Source organism: Myotis brandtii, unplaced genomic scaffold, assembly GCF_000412655.1.
Source record: "Myotis brandtii unplaced genomic scaffold, ASM41265v1 scaffold363, whole genome shotgun sequence".
In the NCBI taxonomy this organism is placed as follows: Eukaryota; Metazoa; Chordata; class Mammalia; order Chiroptera; family Vespertilionidae; genus Myotis; species Myotis brandtii.
Genome location: NW_005363938.1, coordinates 3,272,683 through 3,298,886, shown reverse-complemented (window position 1 = coordinate 3,298,886; position 26,204 = coordinate 3,272,683). Strand labels below are relative to the sequence as shown.

General features: G+C 49.9%; 1 protein-coding gene across 1 annotated transcript in view; it reads right to left on the bottom strand.

Moving 5' to 3' along the window:
* Nucleotides 1-680: 680 nt before the first annotated feature.
* The window catches only part of XYLT1 (xylosyltransferase I), a 388,023-nt gene continuing 362,499 nt past the window's right edge, over nt 681-26,204 (bottom strand). The window contains exons 13-16 of the mRNA XM_014544395.1: nt 24,629-24,891; nt 17,148-17,343; nt 11,157-11,490; nt 681-7,118 (exon numbers count right to left, since the gene is read on the bottom strand). Coding sequence (XP_014399881.1) covers nt 6,796-7,118; nt 11,157-11,490; nt 17,148-17,343; nt 24,629-24,891 — 1,116 coding nt within the window. The 3' untranslated portion in view covers nt 681-6,795. The remainder of the gene's footprint in view (nt 7,119-11,156; nt 11,491-17,147; nt 17,344-24,628; nt 24,892-26,204) is intronic.

The window sequence follows — 26,204 nt, the reverse complement described above, 5'->3', positions numbered from 1 at the left end:
CATGTGCGGAGTGGACAGAGCAAGCTCCTATTCCTTCTCCCTGCTTTGAAAATCCATTTACTACACTGTCCTCAGATAGAGGATGTATCAGATATTAAACTGATAAGAACAGACACTTCTCTTGATCTTAGCCAAAAGGCTGAGAATTTCCCAGGAAATTTTATGGGCCAGGTCTAAAAGTGCATTCATCTATTCCACCTGCATTCTATTGGCCAAAGTTGGTCATATAGCTACATCTAAGCACAGGGAAGTCTGGGAAATGTAGTCCAGCTGTGTGGTAAAGAGGAAAGGAAAACAGATTGGCTACATAACCAGCCAGTTGGGTACAAAAAACTGTTTGCCACTTTAGATGGCAGTCCCTCTTCGCTAACGTCTACTTAACCAACGGTGTAAAACCCTATACTTCTGCCTCAACTGGGGAGTCATTTCCAGGAGTTGAGAGAGGACAGCAGGCTTGATTAGGGAGTGTGTCCACACATCCAGCTTTTCCCAAGAGAGGCCCAGTTTATGCCTGTGGTTTCATCACTCCTTTTAGTCAGTGTTCCCTTGAGGCTCAAAAGTACCCCAGTGTGGATGACAAATTATATGGTCACCCTAATGCTAGGGGTGGATAGCGTAGAGGACGAGAATACCAGGGTGTGCAAAGGTTCACGAAATTGTTAAAAAGAAGCCAGCCACTGTTCCATAAAGACAGTATTTTTTTTTTAATTTTAAAATTCTGCATCTGAAAACACGGTATGACAGAAAGCATCTATGTACACCTGCAGCGTTTTTGGTATGGTACAGTATTACATCCACTGTTTTCTGCAAAAAAATTTGCTTTGTCAGACAGAAACAAACTCCCCTAGACAAAAAAATACAGCTAAGGCACAATTTTGTTGTCGTTTTTCTGCTAAATGAAGAGACAGAAAAGGTGCAAAAATGGGCGGGTAGTGCAATTGTTTCCGAGAATCACATTCTACCGCGAGGAACAAGCATTCGGGTGATTGGAACTTTGATTTCTGGTCAATTTCAGATAGTTCAATATCTCTTAAAATACTCCTTTAAATAAATAGCAAAATATCTACATCTTTCAGTGTGTGCCGTTTGAATTCTCTCTTTTTTTAAAACTCTATTTACAGATTCTCTCTTTTTAAAAAAATCAATACATTACAAAATATTTCTGTACAGTTTTATGCATATTATGATCTATAACAAAATAGTTATTTTTAAAAACTATATCACCACATGTCTTCGGGGAAAAAAATGAAGGGGAACGGTAATAACTTATTGTGAGGCCTCTAAAAAAATACCCAACGCTACTGACAACATAATATTAAGAATAAAAAAAAAAAAAGGAAGGACTACAAAGACGATTGCGCGCAATTCCAGTGAATTTCCTATGAAAACCCTGGGTTGTCTTTGGCCTCCATCAGCCCTGGAGCGATGGAAGGGAAGAGGAGGGGCTCTGGATGTAGGGAGAGTGTTGCCCCTTGGAGAACACGACCCAGCAGCTGGGAATATTTAATGCTATCTCTTTCCAGGCAGGAAGGACGAAGAGATAAATTGGGAAACTCTCCTGATTCACCCTTGACTGAAGTAGGTAAGTCATGGCGTCTTTGGGAAGGGGAGGGTTGGAAAGCTGGATTTAGCACTCGGCGGGTAATGGAGCCAGCCCGCTCACCACAGGGCGCTGGGCGGGAGAGAGCTGCAGGAGCTGGCTGAGGTGGAGGTGAGCACCCAAGCCTTCATTTCACCCATGGGAAACGCTTACGAATAGTTTTCCTAAAGACGACAGTTATTAGCAACTTCTAAGCATCTGCAAACTACAGATTGGCCGCCCCTTGCTTAGGAGGTTTCCAAGAAAGAAAGCTTCAAGGGGCTCTTTCTTCTGGGATGAGGGTGGCAATGGGAGGGAGAGGGTGGTCAGCTTTCCAAAAATAATTTTAAGGCCACATTTCAAAAAGGAGAACCTAAGGCTTTTGGGGGGTGGGGATGGGGAGAAGATACGCAAGTCAGGAGAAAGCGTGGAATGGAGAAGATGAATTAGGAATGGAGGTGGTGGTGGGCAGAGGCGGCTGGAGAACTCCAGCTGAGTGGAGGGGGGGGCGGGGGGAGGGAGGGCCACGTGCTCCCTGCATGGGGCGGGGCAAGGACAGAACCAAAGACAACGTGAGGGGCGGACACAGGTGGCGCAAGAAAGCCCTCCTCAGTCTTAAGAGGGGTCTATACAGTATTTTGTTTGCAGGGTGAAGAATAATAAAACTTCAGAGAGAAAGAGAGAGAAACAGAGAATTTGCATAGATTGTACATTCAGCCCAAGCAGATCTGGCCACCTTCATTCCCCCCCAGGTAAACTTCTCAGCAGACACAGTGAGGTAGCGCCTGTGGTAGACCCATGGGCAAAGTAAGGTAACTGAGGCAGAGGCTGGGAGGACTTCCTGGGAGTGAGCTCAGCTCCAGCAGGGCTTCCTGGGAAGCTTCCAGACATGTGGCAAGCTGGCTGCTAAAACTTGGGATTTGGAGAGAGCCGGGCTGTTTCCCACGCCACCCTCTCTTCCTGGCCCCCGTCCCTGACCCCTCCGCCTGGGCATGGTGGAATTCCAAAAGGTGTGGACCTCCTCGGGTCTAGGGGCAACCGTTGGGGTCTCCAGATGGTGTCCCTCCTTCCCTTCAGCACAAACTGTGGGGATCAGGAGAGCAGGACGAGCCAGTTCTCCCGGGACACCTCCTGGGTGGGACCGTCTTTGGGATGGGAATGATTAGGGAGAGATTCCTGTTCCCTTCAGCATTCAACAGGAGCCACTATGTTTGCCCTTTTCTTAATGCTGGCTTTCTCCACCTCCCTGGGGCCACGCCTGACCTCCTTTTCACCCACTTCTGCAAAGCCAGGTGCACAGCCCGAGCTGTGGAATTTCTCTGTGCCCATCCTCTGTTAAAAAAAATGGCCAACATTTCAAAATCAGATTTCCTATTGAAGTCTGGGTTTCTGGCTTCCTTTACCAAAGTGGAAGGTTCTGCTGAGCGGCCCCTGCATTCTCACAGGCGCCGACAGGCTGGAGCTGGGGAGCTGCTGCTCTTTTTGGAGGGGCCATGTGCCGCCAGCAGACCCCGCCACTCCCTACACTGTCACACCAACTGCTAGGGTCCCGGACCCCCCGGATAGCTGTGGCCTCGGCCATAGGGTGCCTGGCAGGCCTCTGCCAACAGCTTTTCCAGTGTCTCCGCCTTGGATGCTGCTGGGGAGCTTGTGTCCCGAGTTCCCAGGGAACGTGGCTTGGGAAAGGGGTCTTTGTCCCACCCCACACTCAGCAGCCACTGCTCTCCTCTATTCTGCACCTTCTCGGCAAAGAGACCCAGGTTCTAGCCTGTGACCTTCTTGAACCTGGAAACTAGAGAACCGGGGGAAGCACAGACCACACGACACGGGCCTGGGCCCAGAGTAGCTGCGGTCTGCACCTTTCATGGGCTTGTGTGGCCTTCCGTGCTCAGCCTCTCTCAAGGCCACTTGCATTTTCAGAAGTTCAGCCAACAACGGGAAATGAAGTCAGAATGACCCCGGATCTGAGCAGAAAGGCCTTGCTCCATAGGAAGGAACGGGTGCACTTGTTAAACATGGGGGGCCCTGGGAATTGCTCGCTGCTCTCCTAGCCCTGGCCCAGCCCTGAGACATAGTGCTTTGTGCAAGGCCTGGGCGGTGGGACTTGGGAGGGCTTTCTGTCTCCTATACTCTAGCTCCCTCCTCACCAGGCCACTAGGAGGGAGAGTGGTTCTAGGGACCTCAGCGGTTCAAATGACACGGTGGGAAACACCGAGTCCTCGCGGCCTGGTAAGGAGGGGGAGAGGAGGCCTGCACGCCACGGGGCTGGCTGGGAAACTGTGCCGAGGGCCACAGCCTACCGATTGCTTCCTTCTGCCCAAAGCAGACCCTGTCCCAGCTTTCCTGCAGTCCCGGGACCCAGCGGTGGCGACCCCCAGCCACTGTGCCACAGCCTGAAGAGGGCTTCCGGAGACCTCGGCCTCATGCTTTTAACAAATGCCCTCGGGTACCATGGCTGAAGGCTGCCTGGCCAATAAACCATGCTCAGGCAGATTAAAGAATGAGTTAAGCCATTTTCCCTGGAAAAGACCACTTTTTCTCAAATCATCCTGGGTTTTGTTTGGAATTCTCATTCATTTTCTCTCCCCCTCTCTCTCTCTCCCTCTCTCTCTCTCTCTCTCTCTCTCTCTCTCTCTCTCTCCCTTTTTTCCCCAAATGTAACATCTGCAAAATTATTCTCTGTCCAGAAACAAAAGACATTAAGAAACAGCCAGATGACTTCTGTGTCCCAGAATTCACTGCAGGGAGAGGTGACTGAAGCCGAGGACAGGGATGGGGTGTGGGAGTCCCCAGAATAAGCCAGCTCTGGCCCACCTGTTTCAGGGCGGGAACAAGAGGCAGCCACGTCAGCAGGTGCAGGAGCCTGCAGGCACACACTCCGTACAGGGACCTGCCGGGGCTGCACCGTCGCAACCACTGCAAAGGACACTGGGAAACACCCACGTCCTCGTGGCCTGGTGAGGAGGGAGGAGGGAGGCTCCCTGGGCAGCTCGGACAGGTGTAGGGACACTGGCCAGAGGCAGAAGCTGGGGGCAGAGAGAGGATGTGGCACAGGCCTCCCACAGCTTGTAAGTGCATTTAGAGATTACCGGGCTTTCTGAGAAAGCCACTCTGAGGTCCCGAGGACCACTGTTGACAGTGGCCACTCCTGGCGCCATCCAACCACCTACCCTCTGCCTGACATGGATGTCTTTTCCTCCCAGGCTCGGAGCAGCCGTTTCCCTGTGCGTCTGTCATGTTACATGGAAGCGCGTGGTCAGACTGGCCGAGGGAGGTGAGTCAGTAGGGAGCAGGACGGTCAAGCTCTGTGGTCAGCACACTCTCCCGCCACAGGTGCTAGGCCTGTCCTGTGCCTGGGGCGGGAGTGGGGATGGCTCAGGAATTCCAACTCCCCCAGAAACGGGAGGGGCTACATGAAGCTAACAACCTGCATAAGGAAAAGTGAGGCTCCAACGTCCCCAAGGTCACCCCTTTCAGCCAGTGCATGATGCTGAACGAAGCGCTCACCTCATGCTGTCCAACACCCCTGCTGAGGACACGGAGAATGTAGGGCAGACACGCACGCTTACACGCACACGCATAGAAACAGAGAGAGACACTAGGAGATGCGGAGGGAAGTACAGGGAGGGGGAGGGCTGGGGCGCCTTTTGTGAATAAAGGCAGCTTCAGTTAGTAAGATAACATAATTGACAAGCTGCAAAAACAGCACCTACTCATTAGTCATTGACTAAAACATATAAATAATAAATATCTAAAGTGTCCTTTCTCTATACCCTCCATTGCCCATAGGACATCCTGCCTTGCTGGGTGGGTGATGGGTGGTTACGGGGGCAACAGCTGAAAGGTCATCGGAGCGAACTGCAGTACCTTCATAGTCACACTGGGGGTCACACCAGGAACTGGCTCCCCAGGAAGGGCGGTTTGCAACCAGGGGTGGGACTTGTCCAAGGGAACCCTGTCCTCTGGGGGAGGTGGGGTCAGAGGAGGAAGCGAGCCTCCTGCGAGGGGCTCTCAGAGGAGCAGGGGACCCTCCAGGCGTCTGGGAGCTCAGGCCGTTGGAATAATATTATTGTTTAGGTTTTAAACAAGCAGACACTCAAGCGTCCCATGTTTACACGGCATGTCGCCTGGGATAAAGAAGGGCATGGATTTAAAAACCGAATCGGAAATGCTTTTTCCTGGACGTGAAAAGTCTGGTTTGGTCACTCCCAACAGCACCGACTGTGCGATTCCCAAAGGTTTGGGGGGCGGGGGGGTGGGAGGAGGGGCTGACCTCAGAATGGAAAGGTTCAGGCCGGGGACGGATATTGCTGTGCTGTCTAGCTCAGGAGTTTTGCTCCAAACCATCTGTAGGAGTTTCATGGCCATGGGCCCTAGTGTTCCCACCGTCAAGGATCAACAAGGTCATGGTCTCCTGGCCCATGAATGGCTGGAGACGTGATGTTCATCAGCCCATTTTTCCTCAAGGGAGGGGGCATGGAACCCAGGACAGTTGGCAGTCACACCTTGCTGGACCGTGGCCATGTCACACCACAGGCTTCCCTGCTCGTGTAGTGACTAAGAAGGGCTGGTGGGAGGCCTGGAGCCGTCCTGGGCCTGCGGCCTCCCTGGGGAGGGCCCGTGAGCATGGTTTCAGTGACCTGTCATTTCAGCGCTGGCACAGGGTTTCCTGGGCCAGAGGAGCGGGAAGAGGAGCCGAAGGGTGGGGCTGGCGATCAAACCCACCGTCTGGGCAGTGCTTTTCAAACTGGGTTTTGCAGAGCCCTTGGGTTCTGAAGAGGTACCTTAGGAGATGCCCTTGGCGAAGGGACCGCCCGGTGGGCCGAGCGTTGAGGAAGAACCCCCCTCGCCCTAGCTTCGCCCAGAGCAGCCTGGATTTCACCTGCACCTGGAACTCCACCCACCACTGCGCTTCGTAAACAAAGTTCTGCTGCTCAAAGGAAAAGTCTGAGAATCACTCGTCTGGGGGCTTGGTCACTGGAGGGGAAGACAAGGACCCTGTAGGACTCGAGGACCAGCCGGAAGAGGTAAGACCACACCCCCAGGAGCCAGCTTGCCAAATGCAGGTCATCGGCAGACCCTGCTTTGGCCTCAGAACCTTCCTTCTCCATCATTCTATGGCCAGGAGAGCCCCTCCCACAAAAGGCACCCCCAGGGTGGGAGGCCCTCTGGCTGTGTTCCCTTTGACATCCGCTGCGGCCCACCCACGCCCAGTGCTACCTGAGCCGGCCGTCGGGTTTGACTGCCCCCAGCTCCGACTTGGGGTCCGGGCTGAAGGAACTCCAGGCCGTCTGGCTGCAGGTCTGCATGACTGGGCAGGCAGTGGGGCCTGTGGCGCAGATGTCCATGGCGGTCCACATGCTGCCCACCAGCGAGTCCAGCCAGCGCTCCAGCGCAGCTCCGGTGGAGGCCGCGTTCCTCCGAGCCTGCTCCACCTGGGCCGGGCTGACGGGCAGGCTGAGGACGGGGTTCAGGCTCTGGAAGCTCTGCTCCATGTAGGCGCCACGGGGGGGTCCATTGTGCAGCTTTAGCGCCTCCTCTGAAAGCCAAGGGAACCATCACATCATTAGAAGAGCCACGAACCTGGCACCTGCTGTGGCACCACGCTGGGCACCACTTAATTCACAGGACAGCCTCATGAGGAGGCTGTCTCCTCAGTCCCACTGCACAGATGAAGAAACTGAGCCCGAGACAGCTCTGAGCCCACTTTAGAGCGAAGTTCATTCATTCACAGATTTTCACGGCATCTTCTATAGTCCAGACATTCATTCATTCAATTAATATTTACTGAACATCTACTATTTGCAAGGTGGTCATCCACCCATTCATTTGGTAAATGTTTATTCCAGGCTCTACTCTATGGGGTGGAGAGAACAAGACAGTCAAGGAGATTGCAATCCAGTGGGGTAGACTGATGACAATAAAGGGAAAAAAAGTAAATAAATAAGGTTGTTTCAATTAGTGATAAGAGTCATGAAGGAAATAAACGGGGTGTTGAATCAGAGCAGGGGGTTGGCACACTATGGCCCCTCACCCGTTGTTCTAAATAACGTTTTATTGGAACATGGCTATGCCCATTTGGGTAGATATTGTCTGTGGTTGCTTCTGTGCTACCACAGCAGAACTGAGTGGTTGAGACAGAGATTGTAAGTGGCCCCCAAACCTGCATATATTTACTATCCAGCCCTTGACAGCAAAAGCCTTCCGATCCCTGGGTTAGAGTTACCAGGGTATTTATTTTAGATGAAGTGAGCAAGGGAGGCCTCGCTGAGGTGACATCTGAGCTGAGAGGTGATTAATGTGAAGGAACAAAAAAGCCACATACAGATCCTGGAAAAGAGAATTCTGGGCAGAGGGAACAGTGAGCACAAAGCCTTATTAAGCATCTTTTCCCAAATCACATAGGTAATGGGAGTCGGAGCCGGGGTTTGAACGGGGTCTAATGATCTGAGAGCCTGGTGAGGAGCCCTGCTCTTGGCTGCCGAGTGCCCGCCGTGAACTCTGTATAAGCCACAGGCTTCTGCTTTGTCCCGGACGGGGTTGGAGCATGAACAGACCACTGGGAAGTATTCTGGAGAGCAGATGCTTGGACCAGAGTGGGGTGGGAGGTCCCACTGACTCTCCCAGCAGCTCCGCCTTGCTGAGCAACCATGCCTTGGGCAGAGCACAGGGACTGCAGGCAGACCATCTGGGTCTGAATCCCCACGTCCCACATACCAGGGGTGTGACTTCTGACTTCAAAGCCCAGTGCCTCAGTTTTCCCATCAGTAAAATGGGTGGAGTACTAATACCTTTCTCACAGCTTCATGATGACGAAATGTACTGACTCACCCAAAGTGCGTACAATGGCAATCAGAATATACCAAGTGCTTGGAAAGGTTTAGCTTGAATGACTATTCAACTAATATATGTTGGTATTATTAGTACACAATACACATGCACAACTATTGGGCTGGTGTTATTCTACCCATTTTATAGATGGGGAAACAGAGGCAACTGTGCTAGAGACAGATCTGGGGTTAAGTCTAAGACTGGCTGACTCCAAAGCTGGTGTTTGTCCTCATGATAATCTACTGAAGGCTCATCCACCAGCTGGAATCTAAAGCAGTAGTTTTGTTTTTGATTTTTGTTTGTTTGTTTTTCCATCTTGGAGTCAGTCTTTCAAAGACTTGGTTTCCCCACCTGTAAAATGGGGACACTCATCCTTGCACCAACTGGACCCGCTGGGCTGGCAAGAGGCTCCGATGGAAGTGCATGCGCTTTGTCAACAGTCACGTGACGTATAAACCAGAGGCACTTAGCGACAGGGAAGCAGAAAGGGTAGCCATCTGGGCTGAAGGAAAGAAGTGAGTTGTTCCTATTTTGAAGGAGCTCCCACTCGTTGCTTATTGTCAAACACAAGAATATATATATTTAAAAATACCGACTAATGATTCTGATGAGAATTAGAAGAAAGGATTAGAAGAAACCTCCTTGTAAGACTAAGTGGCGGTCAGAACATAACCCTTCCTGCTTGCTGGACAGTGCCCATCACCCTCGGCGGCAACCAGGACACCCTAATAGTTGGCAGGTTATTTTCTAACAAGTGTGGTGTTGAGTGGGGAAGGAGGAGGAAGAAAGACCATATACAGGGCGTCCCGCAAAATGTATACACACTTTCACAGCTGATAGCTCAATTTTAAAAATGAATGCATTTTAATAAACACTGCCTTTATGATTATTCCGAGTGTGTGTATACCGTTTGGGGGCACACCCTATATATGTCTGCCCTTCTAAACGCAATGGAAAACCCAGTTGAATTAAAAATATGCCTTGACTAACACAGACAAGAAAGTCATTCCTTCCATCCCTAATGCTTCAGGAAGCTGACGGGCCGGGCTCTACAGTTTGGAGGAGGAAGTGAGAGAGAAGAGACCATCAGGCGTGAGCACATATCCTGCCCTGCTGTGATTTAGCGGCGCTTCTCCCTTTCACGTTAGGTAAGCCCAGGTGTGTCAGTCACCCTAGCCCACCGCTCCTGGATGCTGGCAGAGGGCAGGCAGCTCCTGTGTCATTCGCCAGGAGAACAGAGGCTGTTCTCTCTGACGCAGATCTGATTTCTCTACTGGAGCCTCTCCAGGCCTCCATCCTGCAGATGGGGAGACGGGGCACACCAAACCCACAACACGCCGGCCTGCAGAGCGAAGAGAGCCGCTCACACATCTAACACCAAACATTGCGGTCGATGCAGAAAACCCTATGAACAGTGAGGCTGATGTGGGACGTGCTCTTACAGCATCAGCCTCCAATGCTCACCTCTATAATTAAATTTTCCTCAATTCCACCTCATCAGATTTCTTGAGATTACTAGGGACGCATCAATAGCAAATTACTCTTGATGAATCATTTTACAAATTGCACGGCTCCCTCCTTCGTGTTCCCTGTCATTGGAACATCGTTAACAGATACAATTACCAACGGTGACGATGGGGCATTGCTCCCAGTGGGGTACAGTGACCCCCGGCTCATGCTGGGCATGGGTGGGAAGAGCCTCCAGGAGAAAAACATTGGGAAACTCAGGCCCCAGTGAAGGGCCCGGGCTGTTTGCTGAGGTGGATGGAGTCAGGACCACGCCCTTGTTCTGTCCAGCAGGCGCATCCGCCACAGAGGTCTGGACTGCCCTTTCCAGTGCTCCCCCTCCACACCTGGCTGTGGAGATCCCGAGGGATGCCAAGGACGTGAACCTGATCCGGGACCCTGGGGGCCCTCAGGGCTGTGCGCTGGCCCAGACAGTTCTGGGGAGCTTTTGTCTGTTTCTGAGGGGAGTGGAGAAGCAGAATTCCATCTTGAGAAAACCTGAGGGCTCTACCTGTCTGCTTGCTCAGCACAGAAACTTAGCAAAGTCGATAGAATCCCTTCAACACTCCTTTTATAGGACTCCGCCCCTCCCCTCCCCATATCTATGTCCCCTCTCCTTGTGTCACTGGCTAAATGGCACCCAGCTCAGAACGCTTAGCTACCAGAGGCTGCAATTGTTTGTGGCTTCTGGGTCTGCGATCTGTTAGATGGAGACAACACCAGGCGGCTACTGTTGTGTTGGCTGTTGTCATTGTTTTACTTGACAATCTAAGGGGAAAGAGGTCAGTGCCCCTGACTAAATAGTCAGGTATTGCATTGCTTTAAAAATTCTTGTGGCACACCGGTTGAAAAGGCGCTGACCTAGTGTATCATATTTTTGATGAACAGGATTTCCTGTTTTAATTAATATTTTTTTACACAGTGAACAAGATTTGCTAAAACTCAATATCTGCCTGGGCTTATTTTCCATCCTGTCTTAAATATGATCAGAGCCTCTGGGAGCCCAGTGGGAGAGCATCTAATAAAAAGTTATCTAAGTCATAGACTGAGGATGTCACCTCCGTGTGCAGGCAGAAAAGCAACAACTGAGAGCAGAGAGCATGGTTCTCGAAAGTGGCCCCCTCTCCCCACATCTGGGCAGCACCACTGCCCAGGCGATGGACCCATGAGATCCCTGGGGATGGCATATCCCCCCAACCCCCGACCCTGGACTCCCAGCAGAGACACGGGGAGTACTCACCCGGTTTGATGGGCTGCCTGTTGGAGAAGGTCAGAGGTGCGACGAGGAATTTGGTCTCTGCGACTGGCACCCAGTGGTGGAGAATTTTCACTGTCCAGACCCCAGGCCGCAGGGGCAAGTTCAAAGGGGGCTTGTAGTGGGTAAATTCGGCCGTGGACTCAATCAGGATGTCGTAGGTGGCTGCGATGACGTTGACGGGATCCACCCAGATGACGGTCACGGTCACGTTGGGGCCCTTCCCCCACTTCTGCATGCCTACCGGCTCGTCCATGGGCCCCAGGAGACCCCCAAAGTTGCGGAAGAGCCGCTCCTTGGCATCCCAGTCAGTGCCGACCTGAAACAGGAGAGTGAGTCCTGAAATCACTGACACTGAGCTATGGTGCGGGGTCCCAGAAAGGCCTGGGATCCTGCTTGCTGGGCAGGATATACCCATTTTACAGATGAGGAAATGGGGGAACTCAGGCTCCAATTAAGTTACTTGCTCAAGGTCAGACAGGAAGTAAGCAGAAGATTTGGTATTTGGATCCAGGTTGGAGGATTACAAGGCCTGTGGTCCGTTCACTAAACCTTAGGGCCTCCAGTGCCTGGCACCTGGTGGGTGTTTTGGGAAAAAAATGTGCACTGAATGAATGAATCCCTGCTTGAGGCCATTCCAAGAAAACATACACCCTGCCATTCAACAGGTCCAGCTGGATCCCGCTTTGCTCCTTGGTTTTCCAGATCATGTGCCTCTGTTGAGTGTGACTATTCTGAATGAGACTAGAGCTCAGGTTTTGGAGCTGCCCTGTCATAAGCTAGAAAAGAAGGGTCCCTCAGCATCACCTGTCACCTGCAAGAGTTCACAGGGCTTTCCCAGAAGATAGAGCTCTGGCCTCCCTAACACATGCTGAGCTGGAGCCCAGGGATGGGAGATGGTTGTACAATCCATCCTTCCTGCCAGCCAGTGGCTTTCGCCCTCCACGAATCCATGCTTGCCTTCCCTCCTTCCACTTCTGTCACCTGCAATCTCTTCTCCACCCAGCAGCCAGAAAGATCCTGTGAATTGTCCTCAAACTGCTCAGATCCCTGTACCTGGGTCCGCTGCTCTCTCGTGGTGCCTAGCACTGTGCTTGGTGCTCCATCAGTATCTGTCAAGGGAACGACTTGACAAACAAATAAATGAACTGCAGAGATCCCTGATGTGCTCTGTTGCTGTTTCAAATCAAATTAAATGAGGGTCTTCTGCTCCCCAGGAGCTTTCATTTAATGCTCTGAGGACAGCGTGGGACACGCTGGCAGCCGATAATGAGCACACTGCCAGGCTTGCGCTGCTTCTGTGGCCTCTGCATGACCAGCATCTCCAATGTGTGTGTCTGCAGGTCAGGGCAGGGGAAGGTATAGACATCACCCTGAGAAGATTCCACATTAAGGTGCAGACAGGAGCTGGTTTATTTTCTCCTTGTTCTCACCTCGAGTCACTGTGTCCATTCCTTACACAGAACACGGAGCTGCATGGCCAATAGGTACCAGGAGCTTATGCCAGGCATAATGCTAAATGATTGGATGCATCACTCATTTCATACTCACTTCCAACTCCACATTATCCCCATTTTACAGATGAGGAAACTGAGGCTCAGAGCAGCTTAATAACTTGCTATGGTCAGTGAGGGGCAAAGCCAGCAGGGGGACCCAGGAAGTCTGACTTCAAAGGCTGTGCTCTTATCTACTCTTTAATATATTGCCTCCCATTCACTCACTCACTCACTCACTCACTCATCAATACATATGTGCCAAATGCCTACCACCAACCAGATGGGACTATTTATACCTGTCCTTCAGAGGCCCACAGCTTGCTTCAGGTTTCCGTCTTTAGACCGCAGCCTAGAGTGGTCTTAAGGGCAGCAGAGGTAGCGATTGCTGTGCCATTTCTGCTGGGCACCGTCCCTCCCAGGGTTGTGAAATCCTGGCCACCCTATGGATCAGCAGGAGCTGGCTGGTCCCGAGGACCCCTGCTGCTTAGCACACGGTCTGGGACACAATAGGAATTAAAACGATGTTGTTGGTTGAAGAAATAAATGAGTGAGCAGGATTCAAGCTACACCTCAAAGTCTTAGAGATTTTTCTAAAGAAACCTGATTCTAAGCCCAATCCTTTTCAGTATCTCATTGTTCCTAAGTCTGGTCTCTCACTCTGTCCTACAAGGTCTGGTCCTTTGGGTCTCTTCCTTTCTGTCCCTCTCCCCATCCTCCACTCACCCCTGCTCTAGGCTCTCCCCTCCCTTCCCTTCCCTCCCCCCATGCTGGAGTACTCTCAGCGCCTCCTTGAGAAGGGCTCACTCTTGCCTCTCATCTTGTGTCCACACCCACCTCTCTCTGGTACAGTCTGCTTACTTTCCCCACCCTCTTCCCCACCAGCTCTTCTTTATCATCCAGGCCTCAGCCAGGGTGTCACCACTACTTGGAAGCCTTGCCTGCTTAGAGGCACCACTAAGGTGCGTCTCTCAGCGTTTGCCCATTGTAGTTTTTTTGTACAGTATTGCAATCTTTAATTTAATCTCTCTCCCTGGCTCAACACTATCAACTCCATGAGAGTAGGGACAAAATTCGGCTTTTTCATCAATGTATCTCTAGTGCCCAAAACAGTGCTGAGCACATAGCAGGTGCTCAATATATCTCTATCTCTATATTTATCTACCCAGCATATATCGATCTACCCATCCATCATCTATCTATGTCATGAACGATTAGGGGCTGAGCACATGGACATCCCTATGCACCCAGACCCTGCACACACTGACTCCAATAGACACTGACAAATGGATCAATGGTCACAAAACCATGTCAGGGTTCTACTTCAGGAAGGAATTACCCACCAGTTAGGGGAGTGTGGGGACACTCCAGAAACCATCCTTTGATTCCCCCATAGAGTTGGGGGTGAACAAATCCCTGAAGTCAGTTCTGAAACCAAAATAACACAGCAGACGAGCTGCAAAGCTGCTGACAGTGGAAAAACCTAGATCTTGTTTCTAAACTTTGAGAGGAGGAGAAAGTCAGCCGCCACCCCCACGCGCGAGGGAGGAGGGTCTGCCTGAGATGGAGCCCTGTTGCTGTCACATCCTCTGTGGCCTTCAAGGTCTTCTCCCCCTTGCTCTGGAAGTCCACACCGTACTCTGGCACAGTCTGCTTACCATTTGTACTATAAAATGATCAACTGCTCATATATGAGTGCATGTTCAAGTTCAAGCTTAACAATGCTTCCTGGCTTCAAGCCCACCAAAGGTTTCCCACAGCCCTTAAAATACAACCCAAACTTCTCTCCAGGGCCTGCGAGACCCCTCATGATCTGTCCCCTGTCCCCTCAGAGTCCTCCCTCCTATCACTCTCCCTCTCGCTCACTGTGCACTGGCCTTGCTGCTCCTGGAGTCCACCGAGCTCCTGCCTGGAGCCTCAGGGCCTTTGCCTTGCACATGCGCTTCTCCTAGAAGGTCCCAGGGTATAGTTTTCAGCTCCAAAATTATTCTTAGAAAAGCCTTTCTCAACAAATCATCCCATTGAAGGTATTCCTCATCGGCCTCTCAAGGCCTCAGCAATCACAGGGAGGGCATTTTTCTTTCTTTGTGTAATACTTGTTATTAGTTGAAATGTTTTTGTTCATTTGTTTGCTCACTCATTGGCTGCCCCACGAGAGAGCACTTCCATGACTACAAGGGTCTGGTCTATCTGGTTGACCGCTGTTCCTCTGCACCTCGAATATCTCGGGCACTCGGTGACTTTCTAAGCCACTGGCACGGGACATCCACGGGATGGAGAACTCTATCCGAGCTCCCCACCTGCCCTGGGCCAGGCCCTATGCACAGCCCTGGGGCTGTGCCAATTCGAGAGAACTTCTCAACATGCAGTTCTGTTCCTCCTTCTTGTCCAACTTCACGTTTGCCTTAAAATTAAGGCTTTAGAAAAAAAATCGAAATACAAGATCCAGGGCTCCCTGCTCACACGTTGGTACTCTGCCAGAGGTCTCGGTGGCTCTCACACCAAGGGTACCAGAGCTATCGCAGGAACCCTCACAAATCACCAGCTACGAGTGGCCAGCGTCATTTGTCACTGCCAGAAGTGCCCGGTCCCCCAGTGGCAGGCTGATAAACAGGGGGAGCCCAGCCACCAGGCATCCATCTCCTTAATGGGACGTTAATGTCTTCAATCGGCCGCCTGGGCCCCCAGCACAGATTCCAACTGGGGCAGCATCTAACGGCCCCCTGGCGCCAGTAATTTATGGAGTGGGTTCCCATGGCAGCTCAAATCCAGCCAATACGTTTGGAACCTTAATTGAAAACCATGGCTTCACAAGAAACTCCCACCAGTGCCTGTTCAGTGCCCACTCAGTAGGGCACAGGTCGGCCAGGTGGGCCACTGGGGACTGGAAAAAGACTAGCAAGGGAATATAAGTGGGTGCGATACTTACTCCCAACCCTTAAGATTCTCCACATTCCAAAATCGGCTCCCAAGCCAGCAGCCAAACTCATTGGGGGTGCTTAACTCCAGGAATGAATCACTGCTTTAGAAATCCCATGAGGAGTTTTGTGTGGGCAACCCTCACCAAGCTTATTCAGGCTTCCTTTTCCTTCCAGGTCACCAGCCAAGTGCAGGCACTCATTCATTCAGAAATCATTGTTGCTGACACTAGTACGGATGTCTCCCATCTTCCCCCATTTGCCCACCTCTACCCAGCCTCCATCCGCCTCCCCTGGCCTTCACCACACTTGTCTGTGTCCACGGACTATCCATCTTGTTTGGCTAATCCCTTCACCTTATTCCGCATCTGCAAATGCTACATACTCTTCTATGTGCTGGTTTACAGCAGTGAGTGAGAGGGATATTGTCTTCGCTCTCTTGCGGACAGTCACCAAGTGATTAGCGAAACCAACAAGATGATGTTAGATGGTAAATGCTAAGAAAAAACTAAAACAAGGATGTGTCAGGCAGGGAGTGTAGCTATCATGGCCTAAGTGAGTGGGCAGAGAAGGCTTCTCGGAAGGTGCGTTGTTTGGATTTAGATCAGAATGAACCCAAAATAGGTGAAAACCTGTGAGAAAGCGTTCCAGGCAGGAGGATCAACATGCCCCGCCTGAGGTGGGAACAAACTGGGCATGCTTGACAAAAACACAGGTGTGAGTGGGGAAGGGAGTGGTACTGGATGGGGCTGGAGAAGTAGAAAGAGGGTAGATCAGGTCTGGAGGTGGGGCTGATGTCAGAAGGGTGGTGCTGGATAAATACATCTCCCCAGGCAGGAAAACAACTGAAAGCTGGTGCCGTACTGGAGAGGTGGAAACTGCATTCCATAGGTCATGCATCAGTCCATCTGTCCAAACACTAACACATCTGTCCATCCATCCATCCATCCATCCTTCCATCTATCCGTCCATCCATCCACTCATTCACCCATCCATGTATCCATCCATCTACTCATCCATTCAATGATTGATCTGGTACTTATTTTAAGCTAAATCCTGTGCTAAGATCGGGGAGACAAAAGCACAATTAAGCATGGGACTTGCAGCCTAAGAGACCTGGGTTCAAGTGTGAGCTCTCCCACTTCCTAGCTCTGATCTAGAAAATCATTGAATCTCCATAGGCTTCAATTTTCCAGTATGCAAGACAGGATCGATGCCCCCACTTCATCAGGAAACTGGTTTGATATTGGTCCATTACTAACACAAGGTTAGGAGGAATCACTAGCAAGGATAAAAAAATAAATAAAATAAATAAAAGTTCTACTATGAAAAATAGATCAAGAGCCCAGGTTGGTTTGGCCCATTGTCCTTCTCCCGATCTGTTGAAGATGCCATTTCCAGTGTTTGGGACTGGAGGACCTTCTGCAGGCACAGGGTGAGCCTATCTTTGGGGCTCTCCAAGTCCCCTTGTCCTCCATCTCCAACTATAGGCGTCAGATCATGGAACAGGACCCAGCAAGGGGGATGCGAAAGGCAGTGAAGTATGGCAATGTCTGGTCTCTTACCTCAGAAAACTGGAGCCTCCCAAAGTCGCTGGGTGGGCTTGCGATCTTGAAGACTTTCTTCGGCATCACCCACGTCTCCAGCGTCTCGAGTTTGCTCACGGCCAGATTGGTAGCGTGATGCTTGATCACAAAGCCCTGGAAGCGGTCAGCAAGGAAGTAGAGGTGGACAGACGCTGGGTGGCCCATGGGATAGTACCTGAAACACACACATAGTCTCATATGAGCTCATGGGTCAGGGCTGGAGATATGTAGGCTCATAATGGGGTGCCCCCCATCATGCTGGTCTTGTTCCTAAAATAACCCCCATTTTATACAATATTCCTGAAATTTCTCCCTGTGTGTCTATGATCTCAACAACTATTAACAATAGCTTTTTAGATGATTACAAATGTAAAGCATGTTGACTGTATGAAAGCACAAGAAAGAAAATAAAAATTGCTACACTTTTGAGGCTTCTTTACATAGATGATGTCAATTCACAGATATTTATTGACTCTCTGGTGCTAGGTATTGGGAAGCAACAACAGTGTGCAAACAATGTCATATTGACTCATTTCCCTTCGGCCATATTTCCTATGCATATATTTGCATAAATCTCATACTAGATCATACTATACACACTGGTTATATCCTGCTTTCGCTTCATAGTATTTTGCAGGCATTATCACGTTTTTGGAAAGTCTCTGAGAACGTGACACACACACATTCCACTGTATGTAATACTGTATTTTACAGAGCAAGTTCCTCATCATTGGCTGTTTAACTGGTTTTTAATTTTTTGGCCATTGTAGACAATACTGCATTAAACATCCTTGAGCAAAAATGGAACCTCTCTCACTCATTTCCAAAGGGTCCTTCATGTCTGCCGTCCAACTTTATCAAAAAGGTTGTACTGATTTACGCTCTCACTGTCCTTCTCAGTCAAGGCACTGGGCATTATCCTTAAAAATGAATCCAAGGTCCATATATTCAGACACGAAGAGGTAACTGTTGTTTTCAGACGCTTGACTTGGATCCACAAACAATCACTGGAGAAGGGGGCCGGGGAACTAAGCAGAGGTGCCCAGGAGGGAGCTCAGGTGGGAGGGACTTGGGATGAGCCCAGCTTTCTTTCCTACTCGAGGAATTGAAGGCTGCTGGCCTCTGCAATGTGTGAATGGCACAGCACTCAGAGGGTGCTAGTGGCCCCTGAACAACAGTGTTCTCCAAATCACCGTTTCTGCTTAGCTGCCTTCCCTCCGGTCCTCATCTGGAGCTTCAGTCTTTATGTCCAATTACAGTCGTTAGGGAAGCTGCCTTCCTGTGCTTCCCCATCTCCGGAAATCACTGCCTGGTCACTGGGATGCCTCGGGGGCTCTTAGAAAAGCCGGCACCCTCTTCGGGCTGCTCGCTGGGCATCGGCTCACACATCTCTGCGCGGGTCCTGGGCTTTGGGAGCAGAAAAGCCTCGCCCTGGACGGTGCTGCGAGCTCTGTGCCGGGATGGAGGCGGGCTACAGCGGTGCTCTCTCCACCACAGCAGCCACTAGCCACTGTGACTACCGAGCACGTGAATGTGGCTGCTGCGGCGGAGGAACTGGATTTTTTATTTCATTCACTTTCATTGATTTAATCTCAAATACCCACTGGTGGCCAGTGGTGACTGTACTGGAGGCATAGATAGTCATGACAGAGTCGTGGCTGCTGGCATCAGCGCCTCCAATCCTTCACCTCCCCGTCTCCATGCTCTCTCCCACGTGGCGTCGCAGGGTTCCTTGCCCTGAAGAGGCAGAGTCTATTTCCCCGCTCCCGACCTGCCTTGACCTGAGGCGTCATGCCAGCTCCCAGCCAGGGCCCCAAGAAGCCTTGCGCATTTCCTCTCTTGCTCTTCTGTGATGAGAGCATGCCTTTGTGGAGCAGAGGGGATCCCAACCACAAGCATTAAGCAGAGCCACTTGTGGTACTCAAGCTGGGGCGCCGGATATGGCTGTTATAAGGTCATGGACAAAAGCAGGAGGGAGACAGGTAAGGAAGCTCCTGCGGAGGCCCAGGGAAGGCACGATGGTGGCCTGGACTGGAAGCTGGCAGTGCAGAGGTGGACTGAGGTGGAGGATGGATTCAGGTGGAGACAGCGGGATTTCTTGAAAGCAAGCAAGCAAAGATTGACCCCTAGGGCAGTGGTTGGCAAACTCATTAGTCAACAGAGCCAAATATCAACAGTACAATGACTGAAAATTCTTTTGAGAGCCCAATTTTTTAAACTTAAACTATATAGGTAGGTACACTGTTATTAACTTAATTAGGGTACTCCTAAGCTGGCCTTTGCTAAAAACGTCCTCAATCTGATTGAGGTACGTTCGCTGAGGTCGACCCCTTCCAACTCTCCCATCCACACTCGTCTTGTATACTTGCTTCCTCTATCTCCTTTTGTTCATCCTCTCTATATGTCCACCCCCCACTTCTTCTAATGCCACGTCTTCAAAATAGACTCGCCCAGGCCGAAAACCAACTTCTGCGCATGGGCCACGAAGTTTCAATCACATTGTACGTGCGCGCCCGCACATGGTATTTTGTGGAAGAGCCACACTCAAGGGGCCAAAGAGCCTCACGTGTCTCGCAAGCCTCAGTTGGCCGACCACTGCCCTAGGGCAACTGGGAGCATGCCTGGGCTACCTGCTGGAGGACGAGACATTTGGGGCACACAGAGCCACCCCAATTGTCCCTGCCAGCAGCCCCCAGCCAGGAACAACAGAGCCCTGCTCCCGACCTGCAGCAGCTGCAGATTCAGGAGAGATGCCAGCTGAGACCAGGAACCTGAGAACTTGAGCTCAATGTCAATGCTTATCACTTCAAAACACTGACTTGGGGCTTGTTTGTTACGCGGCATTATGGCAGGAGCTACGTAATACACTGTCAATGTTTGTTCTGCAAGGTGGTTGGGTCAGTGATGGTGGGAGAAGAACAGGAGAGTTTGTTGGCATAGGAGTGAAAACAAGAAGGGAGAGGTCCAGACGGGGTGCTGCTAAGGGGTCAAGTAAATGAGCAGTGGGCAAGCACTCTAGAAACCAAGTCTGACTGCCTGCTTCCCTCCCTTCTATCAAGAAACCCTGCTGTCTCCACCTGACTCCAGCTGCTACAGCCAGCATCCTGGTCCAGGCCACCATCGTGCCTCCCCTGGACCTTCGCAGGAGCTTCCTTGTCTCCCTCCTTCTTCTGTCCACTTTACCCTCATAACAGCCATACCCACCGTCTCTGCTTAAATACCACAAGCGGCTCTGCTTAATGCTTACGATGAAATCCAAACCCTTCACCTGGCCCACAAAGCCCTGCCTCTGTAGCCTCATTTTGTTTCCTTCTGCCCCAAACCTCCACCTTCTAGCCACATGGACCTTATTTTAGATTCTACATAGACATTATTTTGGATTCTTGACCACAGCAAGCTGGTTTCCACCTCAGGGCTTTTGCACGGGATATTCTGTGCTGGGACTGCTCTTCTCCTCTTAGGTTGCATGGCTGGCTCTGTCTTATCGTCTTGCTTCAATGTCACTACTTCCGAGAGATCTTCCTTGACTGCTGACTCTTAGTCACCAACTCGTTGCCATCATGTGACTTTACCTTCATTCTGAGCAGAGCATTTATCCCTACTGATCCTTCGTTCTTGTGTACCAGTGCTTAGGCAGAGTCTGTCTTCACACTAGAACGGGAGGGCCTTGAACACAGAGGCCTGGTCGGTCTGGGTCATGGCTGAGTGCCCAGTGCCTAACACAGAGCCTGACACATGGTAGATGCTTCAAACAATACTTGTTGATTGAGAGAAAATTCTAGAAGGATTTTCTCTTGAACCCTTTGCTTCTAAGGCACATCTAGGATACATGGAACCCAGGACTGAGCACAAAACCTCCTGGTAGTTGTCTTGACTGTGTATGATAATTAACTAAAACTAAGAAGGGAGTTTGTTTTCAATAGATGCAGTACAACAGAACCTAAAGGATGCCACAGATGCATTCATCTCACCCAAAGGTGGCTTTTTGTCTTTTCTTACTGAAATAAGTGGGCATTGAAAAAATTAGGAGACTCACAAACATCTACATTTCTGATTTGTCTTGAAAAATGGCTGGCAGTTCAATGTCTACATGCCCATTGGATAAGAACGTGCTGGGGCTCAGCACGGGGCCCCGGGCAGTCTCGGCTGGCACGGTGAGCCCGTGCTGAGGGGCCAGCCAGCACTGGCTGCCATGCGCTACTTGCCTGGCCCAGGAGGGCATTTGAATTTGAGGACGTGTAATAAATTCCTGACATCTTCATCTCTGGAGGGTGACTCACAAGCAAACTTTATTTTCTTGTGCTCTCAATCTGCCATTTTGAAAATTTCTGCAACAAGCATGAGTTATTTTATAATGAAAAAAATCAATAAACATTATTTTTATGAAAGGTTATCCCGCAGACTGGAAAGACACAATTTGCATGAAGTGCCCAAAGAAAATGAGACTCTTGAAATAAAGTTCTCACGTGCTGTTTCCCCAGATACCCTGGGGGTAGGAATTTACTCTCCGCTGCCTTTTGGGATAAGGGTCCTTTGTCCTGATTAACGTTCAGGCTCATATTCATAAATATATTGGCTTTGCCCACAGCAAGGCACAGTGGCTCTAGTGTGATAAAAATGAGCGAGAAGTCAAAGGATTCCAGGCCCGGGGCACCTTGATGGCCCGCTTAATCCCCAAACAAGTCCTAGGATTTGTTTGGAAGTGTCTTCTAGAATTTCCTATAAGATTATTTACTTTATAAATTCTAAGAAGCCTGGGATTAAGACTATTCTTGAATAATATTCCGCTTCCAAGAGTGGCACTGGGTTCTGTGCTGGGGATTTGTACTGTGGTTCTGTGAGCAAGGGTTCTGCGCCCAGACTAGCAGGGGCAGAAGACCTTCACCATTGACCTTGACCCAAAGTACTGCTGCTACATGCAATGGGGGGGGGGAGGGAGGGGTTGGAAGTGAGTCTGAGCTACTTTCAGCTTGGGAGAGGGAGGGGATGGGCTATCAGGGGGAGCTCTCAGCAAGCTTCACAGAGGATGTGGCGCCTGCGATGGCCCTCGGAGACTGGGAGAGGGTTGGCTGTGTGGGGACAGTGGGGGCGGTAAGCAAAGGAAAGCACAGAGGGCGGAATGAGCAGCTCATGTAACTGGTTACGGAGGGTGTAGCTCACACAGTAGGCTCCCTGTTGACGTTGGAAGCTTAATAATAATGGCATGAACATTTACTAAGCACTCTGTAAGTAAAACATGGTTAACAATGGGGATAATAATAATACTACATAAGTGAGAAGGTCACTTTTGAGGATTATCTCCTTTAAACCTCATAACACCTTATGCTGTAAGGCTTATTATTATTCCCATTTTACAGATGAGGAAACTGAGGGTCAGAGAGGTCAATCACTTGTCCGAGGCCAACAGGTAGTAAATAAAAGTTGAGTTCAATCTGCAGGTCCTGGTTCCCGACTCACACTGGGCTTTCCTTAAACTAAGTCAGAACCCACAGGAAGAGGATCGAGGCTGAGGCCATGAGGAGATAAGAATAAACTGTGGCAGCCCTGCAGGAACCCAGATGGCCAGGCAGGCAGTCCCAGCCAGGAAACCTTCCCCTGTGTTCAGGATTTAGGCAATAGTTCCAGAGAAGAGGGAAGAGCTAGGCAAGGAGGGGTACATAGGAGGAGCCTCAGTGGAGAGAGACTAATGTTAAACTTTTTTTTTTTTGCTTTAAAAGAGGGAGGTGGGAGAAGGAGAAGGGAGAACAAGAAAGAGGAGAGTGATTAGAGGCACTTTTGAAAATCCAACCTAAAAAAATAACCAAAAAAAAAAGAAGGAAAGAAAGAGGCTTTCTGCAAAGAAGAGAGTCATCAGGGCGTTATTTACAATGGCCCATTATTGACAATAGCAACAGGAAAGGGCTGGATTAAGCAAACTCCCGAGTTTCTGCTCTTTGGAACAGCAGCGGCATTAAAAAGGATCATTAGCATGAAGGAAGCTGCAGAGCGGCGGGAGAGGGGCTAATATTATAATGCTGATCAGGAATATAACAGGGCTCCAAACTCTTGTTGCAAGTATGTGGATTTCTGCAATGCACATTGCTAGAGAAAGGAAGACAAGCCAACAAAAGGGCTGCTTGGCTTAGGGAAAGACAGCGGAGGGGAGGGGATTCTGTGGAATTATTTCCCTACCTTCCCCTCTGCTTTCCATACATTCTAGAACACTCTTTCCTCAAGTGTCAACCTGCACCTGCTAGTGGCAGGGGAGGTGGATGATTCTCAGGGGTACCCGAGCGCTTTAAACAATAGTTCTGCATCTTGCTGATGCCTCTGGTCATATGGTTAGGTGTGGTAATGATAACATGGTTATGTTTGAAAATGGAGTCTTTCTTTTCGGAGACATACATTAAAATATTTATGGCTGAGGTGATGTGATGTAAGGGATGTGCCTCCATCAGACCGATCTGGGAGGAGGGGCCGTGACACGGGATTGGCCCAGAGCTGGTCACGGGAGAGTTGGGTGGTGGGAGCATGGGGTTTCACTCTCTTCTCTATTTTGAATATATTTGACATTTTCCATAATAAAAAAAAAGGTTCTGTATTTCCATGGTTACCTTCCATTTAAGACAAATACAACTATGTAACAGGATGACATAGAGCTTCCCTTTAAAATACCACATATGCTTAACATAAAAGAATGAGTCCACTGGAAGGAAATAATTGGGTAAGCATTAGATCTGGTATTCGGAAAAAGTAAAATTCTGGTGATGGCTTAGACCCGTGGTCGGCAAACTGTGGCTCTCCAGCCACATGTGGCTCTTTGGCCCCTTGAGTGTGGCTCTTCCTAAGCCTTAGGAGTACCCTAATTAAGTTAATAACAATGTACCTACCTGTATAGTTTCAGTTTAAAATATTTGGCTCTCAAAAGAAATTTCAATCGTTGTACTGTTGATATTTGGCTCTGTTGACTAATGAGTTTGCCAACCACTGGCTTAGACCAACGGTTCTCAACCTGTGGGTCGCGACGACCCTTTCACAGGGGTCGCCTAAGACCATCGGAAAACACATATATAATTACATATTGTTTTTGTGATTAATCACTATGCTTTAATTATGTTCAATTTGTAACAATGAAAATACATCCTGCATATCAGATATTTACATTACGATTCATAACAGTAGCAAAATTACAGTTATGAAGTAGCAACGAAAATAATTTTATGGTTGGGGGTCACCACAACATGAGGAACTGTATTAAAGGGTCGCGGCATTAGGAAGGTTGAGAACCACTGGCTTAGACAGGGTGGAGGGTAGACAGGACATGCTCTAAGCGCTGGGATGGTTGTGTAGGTGCTCTTTAGGCAAAGGAAGTGAGGGAGAAGCACGTGGCCCCTAACAGAGGAAGGTCTGCACCCTCCTCCCTGGCCCCCTCCCTGTCCCTCCTCCACCCCGTCTCTCCTCGCCTTGCCAACCTGGCTCACCTGCAGCTGTTCTCCCCATCAGTGTGCAGCGACGTCTCAGCCCTACGGAGGCCCAGGCGGGCGAAGGAGTGGTACAAGGTGAGCGTCACGTCGCTGAGGCTGTGAATGCCATCAGGCTCATCATAGATGTTCTCCCAGTAGGAGCGGAGCCCAGGGGTGCCTGCGGGGTAGTTCCCGTACAGGTAATAGTCCAGCTGCCCGATGATCTCCTGATTCACCACGGCTTCGAACTTCCGGGCAAAGAAGGTGGGCCGGGCTGTCTGCTGTGCTCAAGGAATAAAAAGATTAGCGTCAGCAGGTAGGATGGGTGTGGGGAGGTGGGAGCAGGGCTCTGCAGCCAGCCTGCCTGCCTCTGTTCTTGGTGTCCTCTTCTGTTAAATGAAGACAATACTAAGGGTGTTAGGATGGAATGAGTTAATGTTGGTAAGGCATTTGGAGCAATGATGGGCGCCTGGGAAGCATCATGTTTGTTAAATGTTGGTTAAATAAATCACACCCTAGTGTTCACAGCTGGGATAGGTCTCCAAAATCATTTAACTGAAGGTCTAGGGCAAATACAGCCTACAGATATATTTTAATTGTCCAGCAGAGTGTTTTAAAATTGAATTAGCTGGCAATATTTAAAAAGTAGAAGACTTCACAGAAACAATTCTTGGCTTCCCTGTAAACAGAAATAGATCCAGCAACCCCAGGCCCCTGTTTCTGCATGGTAACAACTGCTTAAAGCTGGAAAGCACCTGTCCCGTTACACAGGCATGGCTTCTTCCGCTCACCACAGTCCCCACCACTCCCTATTGTCTCCTGGGCATAACAGCAGAGGCAGCATCTCCAGAGATGAGGTTTAGGAATCTGTATCCAAAAATGCTCCCCTGGTGGTTATGATGCAGAATTTGAAGACCATTTATGTAGGCCAAATTTTCAAGGAGACTGAGGCCCAGCGAGGAACAGGGACTGATCTAAGGTCACATAGCAAGGTAATGACAGAGTCAGGATTAAAATCCAGGGTCCAGGATTAAAGAAATAAACTGCTGAGTACCTGTTATCTATCAAATCTTATACTATGGTCTGGGTGGGGATCAACCAATTTTTTTTCAGTAAAGAGCCAGATAATAACTATTTCTAGCTTTGTAAGTATTCAACGCTGCTGTTGTAGGGAGAAGGTAGCCATGGGCATAATAGCAGGTGAATGGGTGTTACAAAAGAACTTACAAAAGCAGGCAGTGGGCTGGATTTGACCCAGATTGGTTTGCTGACCCCTGTCTAGGGCTATGGAAACAATTCAAACATAGCCACTCCCTTGAGGAGCTTATGGTCTAGTGTTATTATTGAGCTAAGTGTGGGTCTAGCACTGTTTTTGCTGCTGTGAATAAACAGCAACAATCATGGCAATAATTACCAAGCACTGTAGTTACGTCATCACCTCAAATTCCCCCAACAACTCTGCAAAGTGGGTATTCCGATTCCCATTTTACAGATGAGGAAACTGAGCTCAGGGAGGGGAAGTGCTATGTACAAACTCACACAGTCAAAAGATTTGAACCCGAATCTGATGCTCCTCAAACCCAAGCTCTTTCTA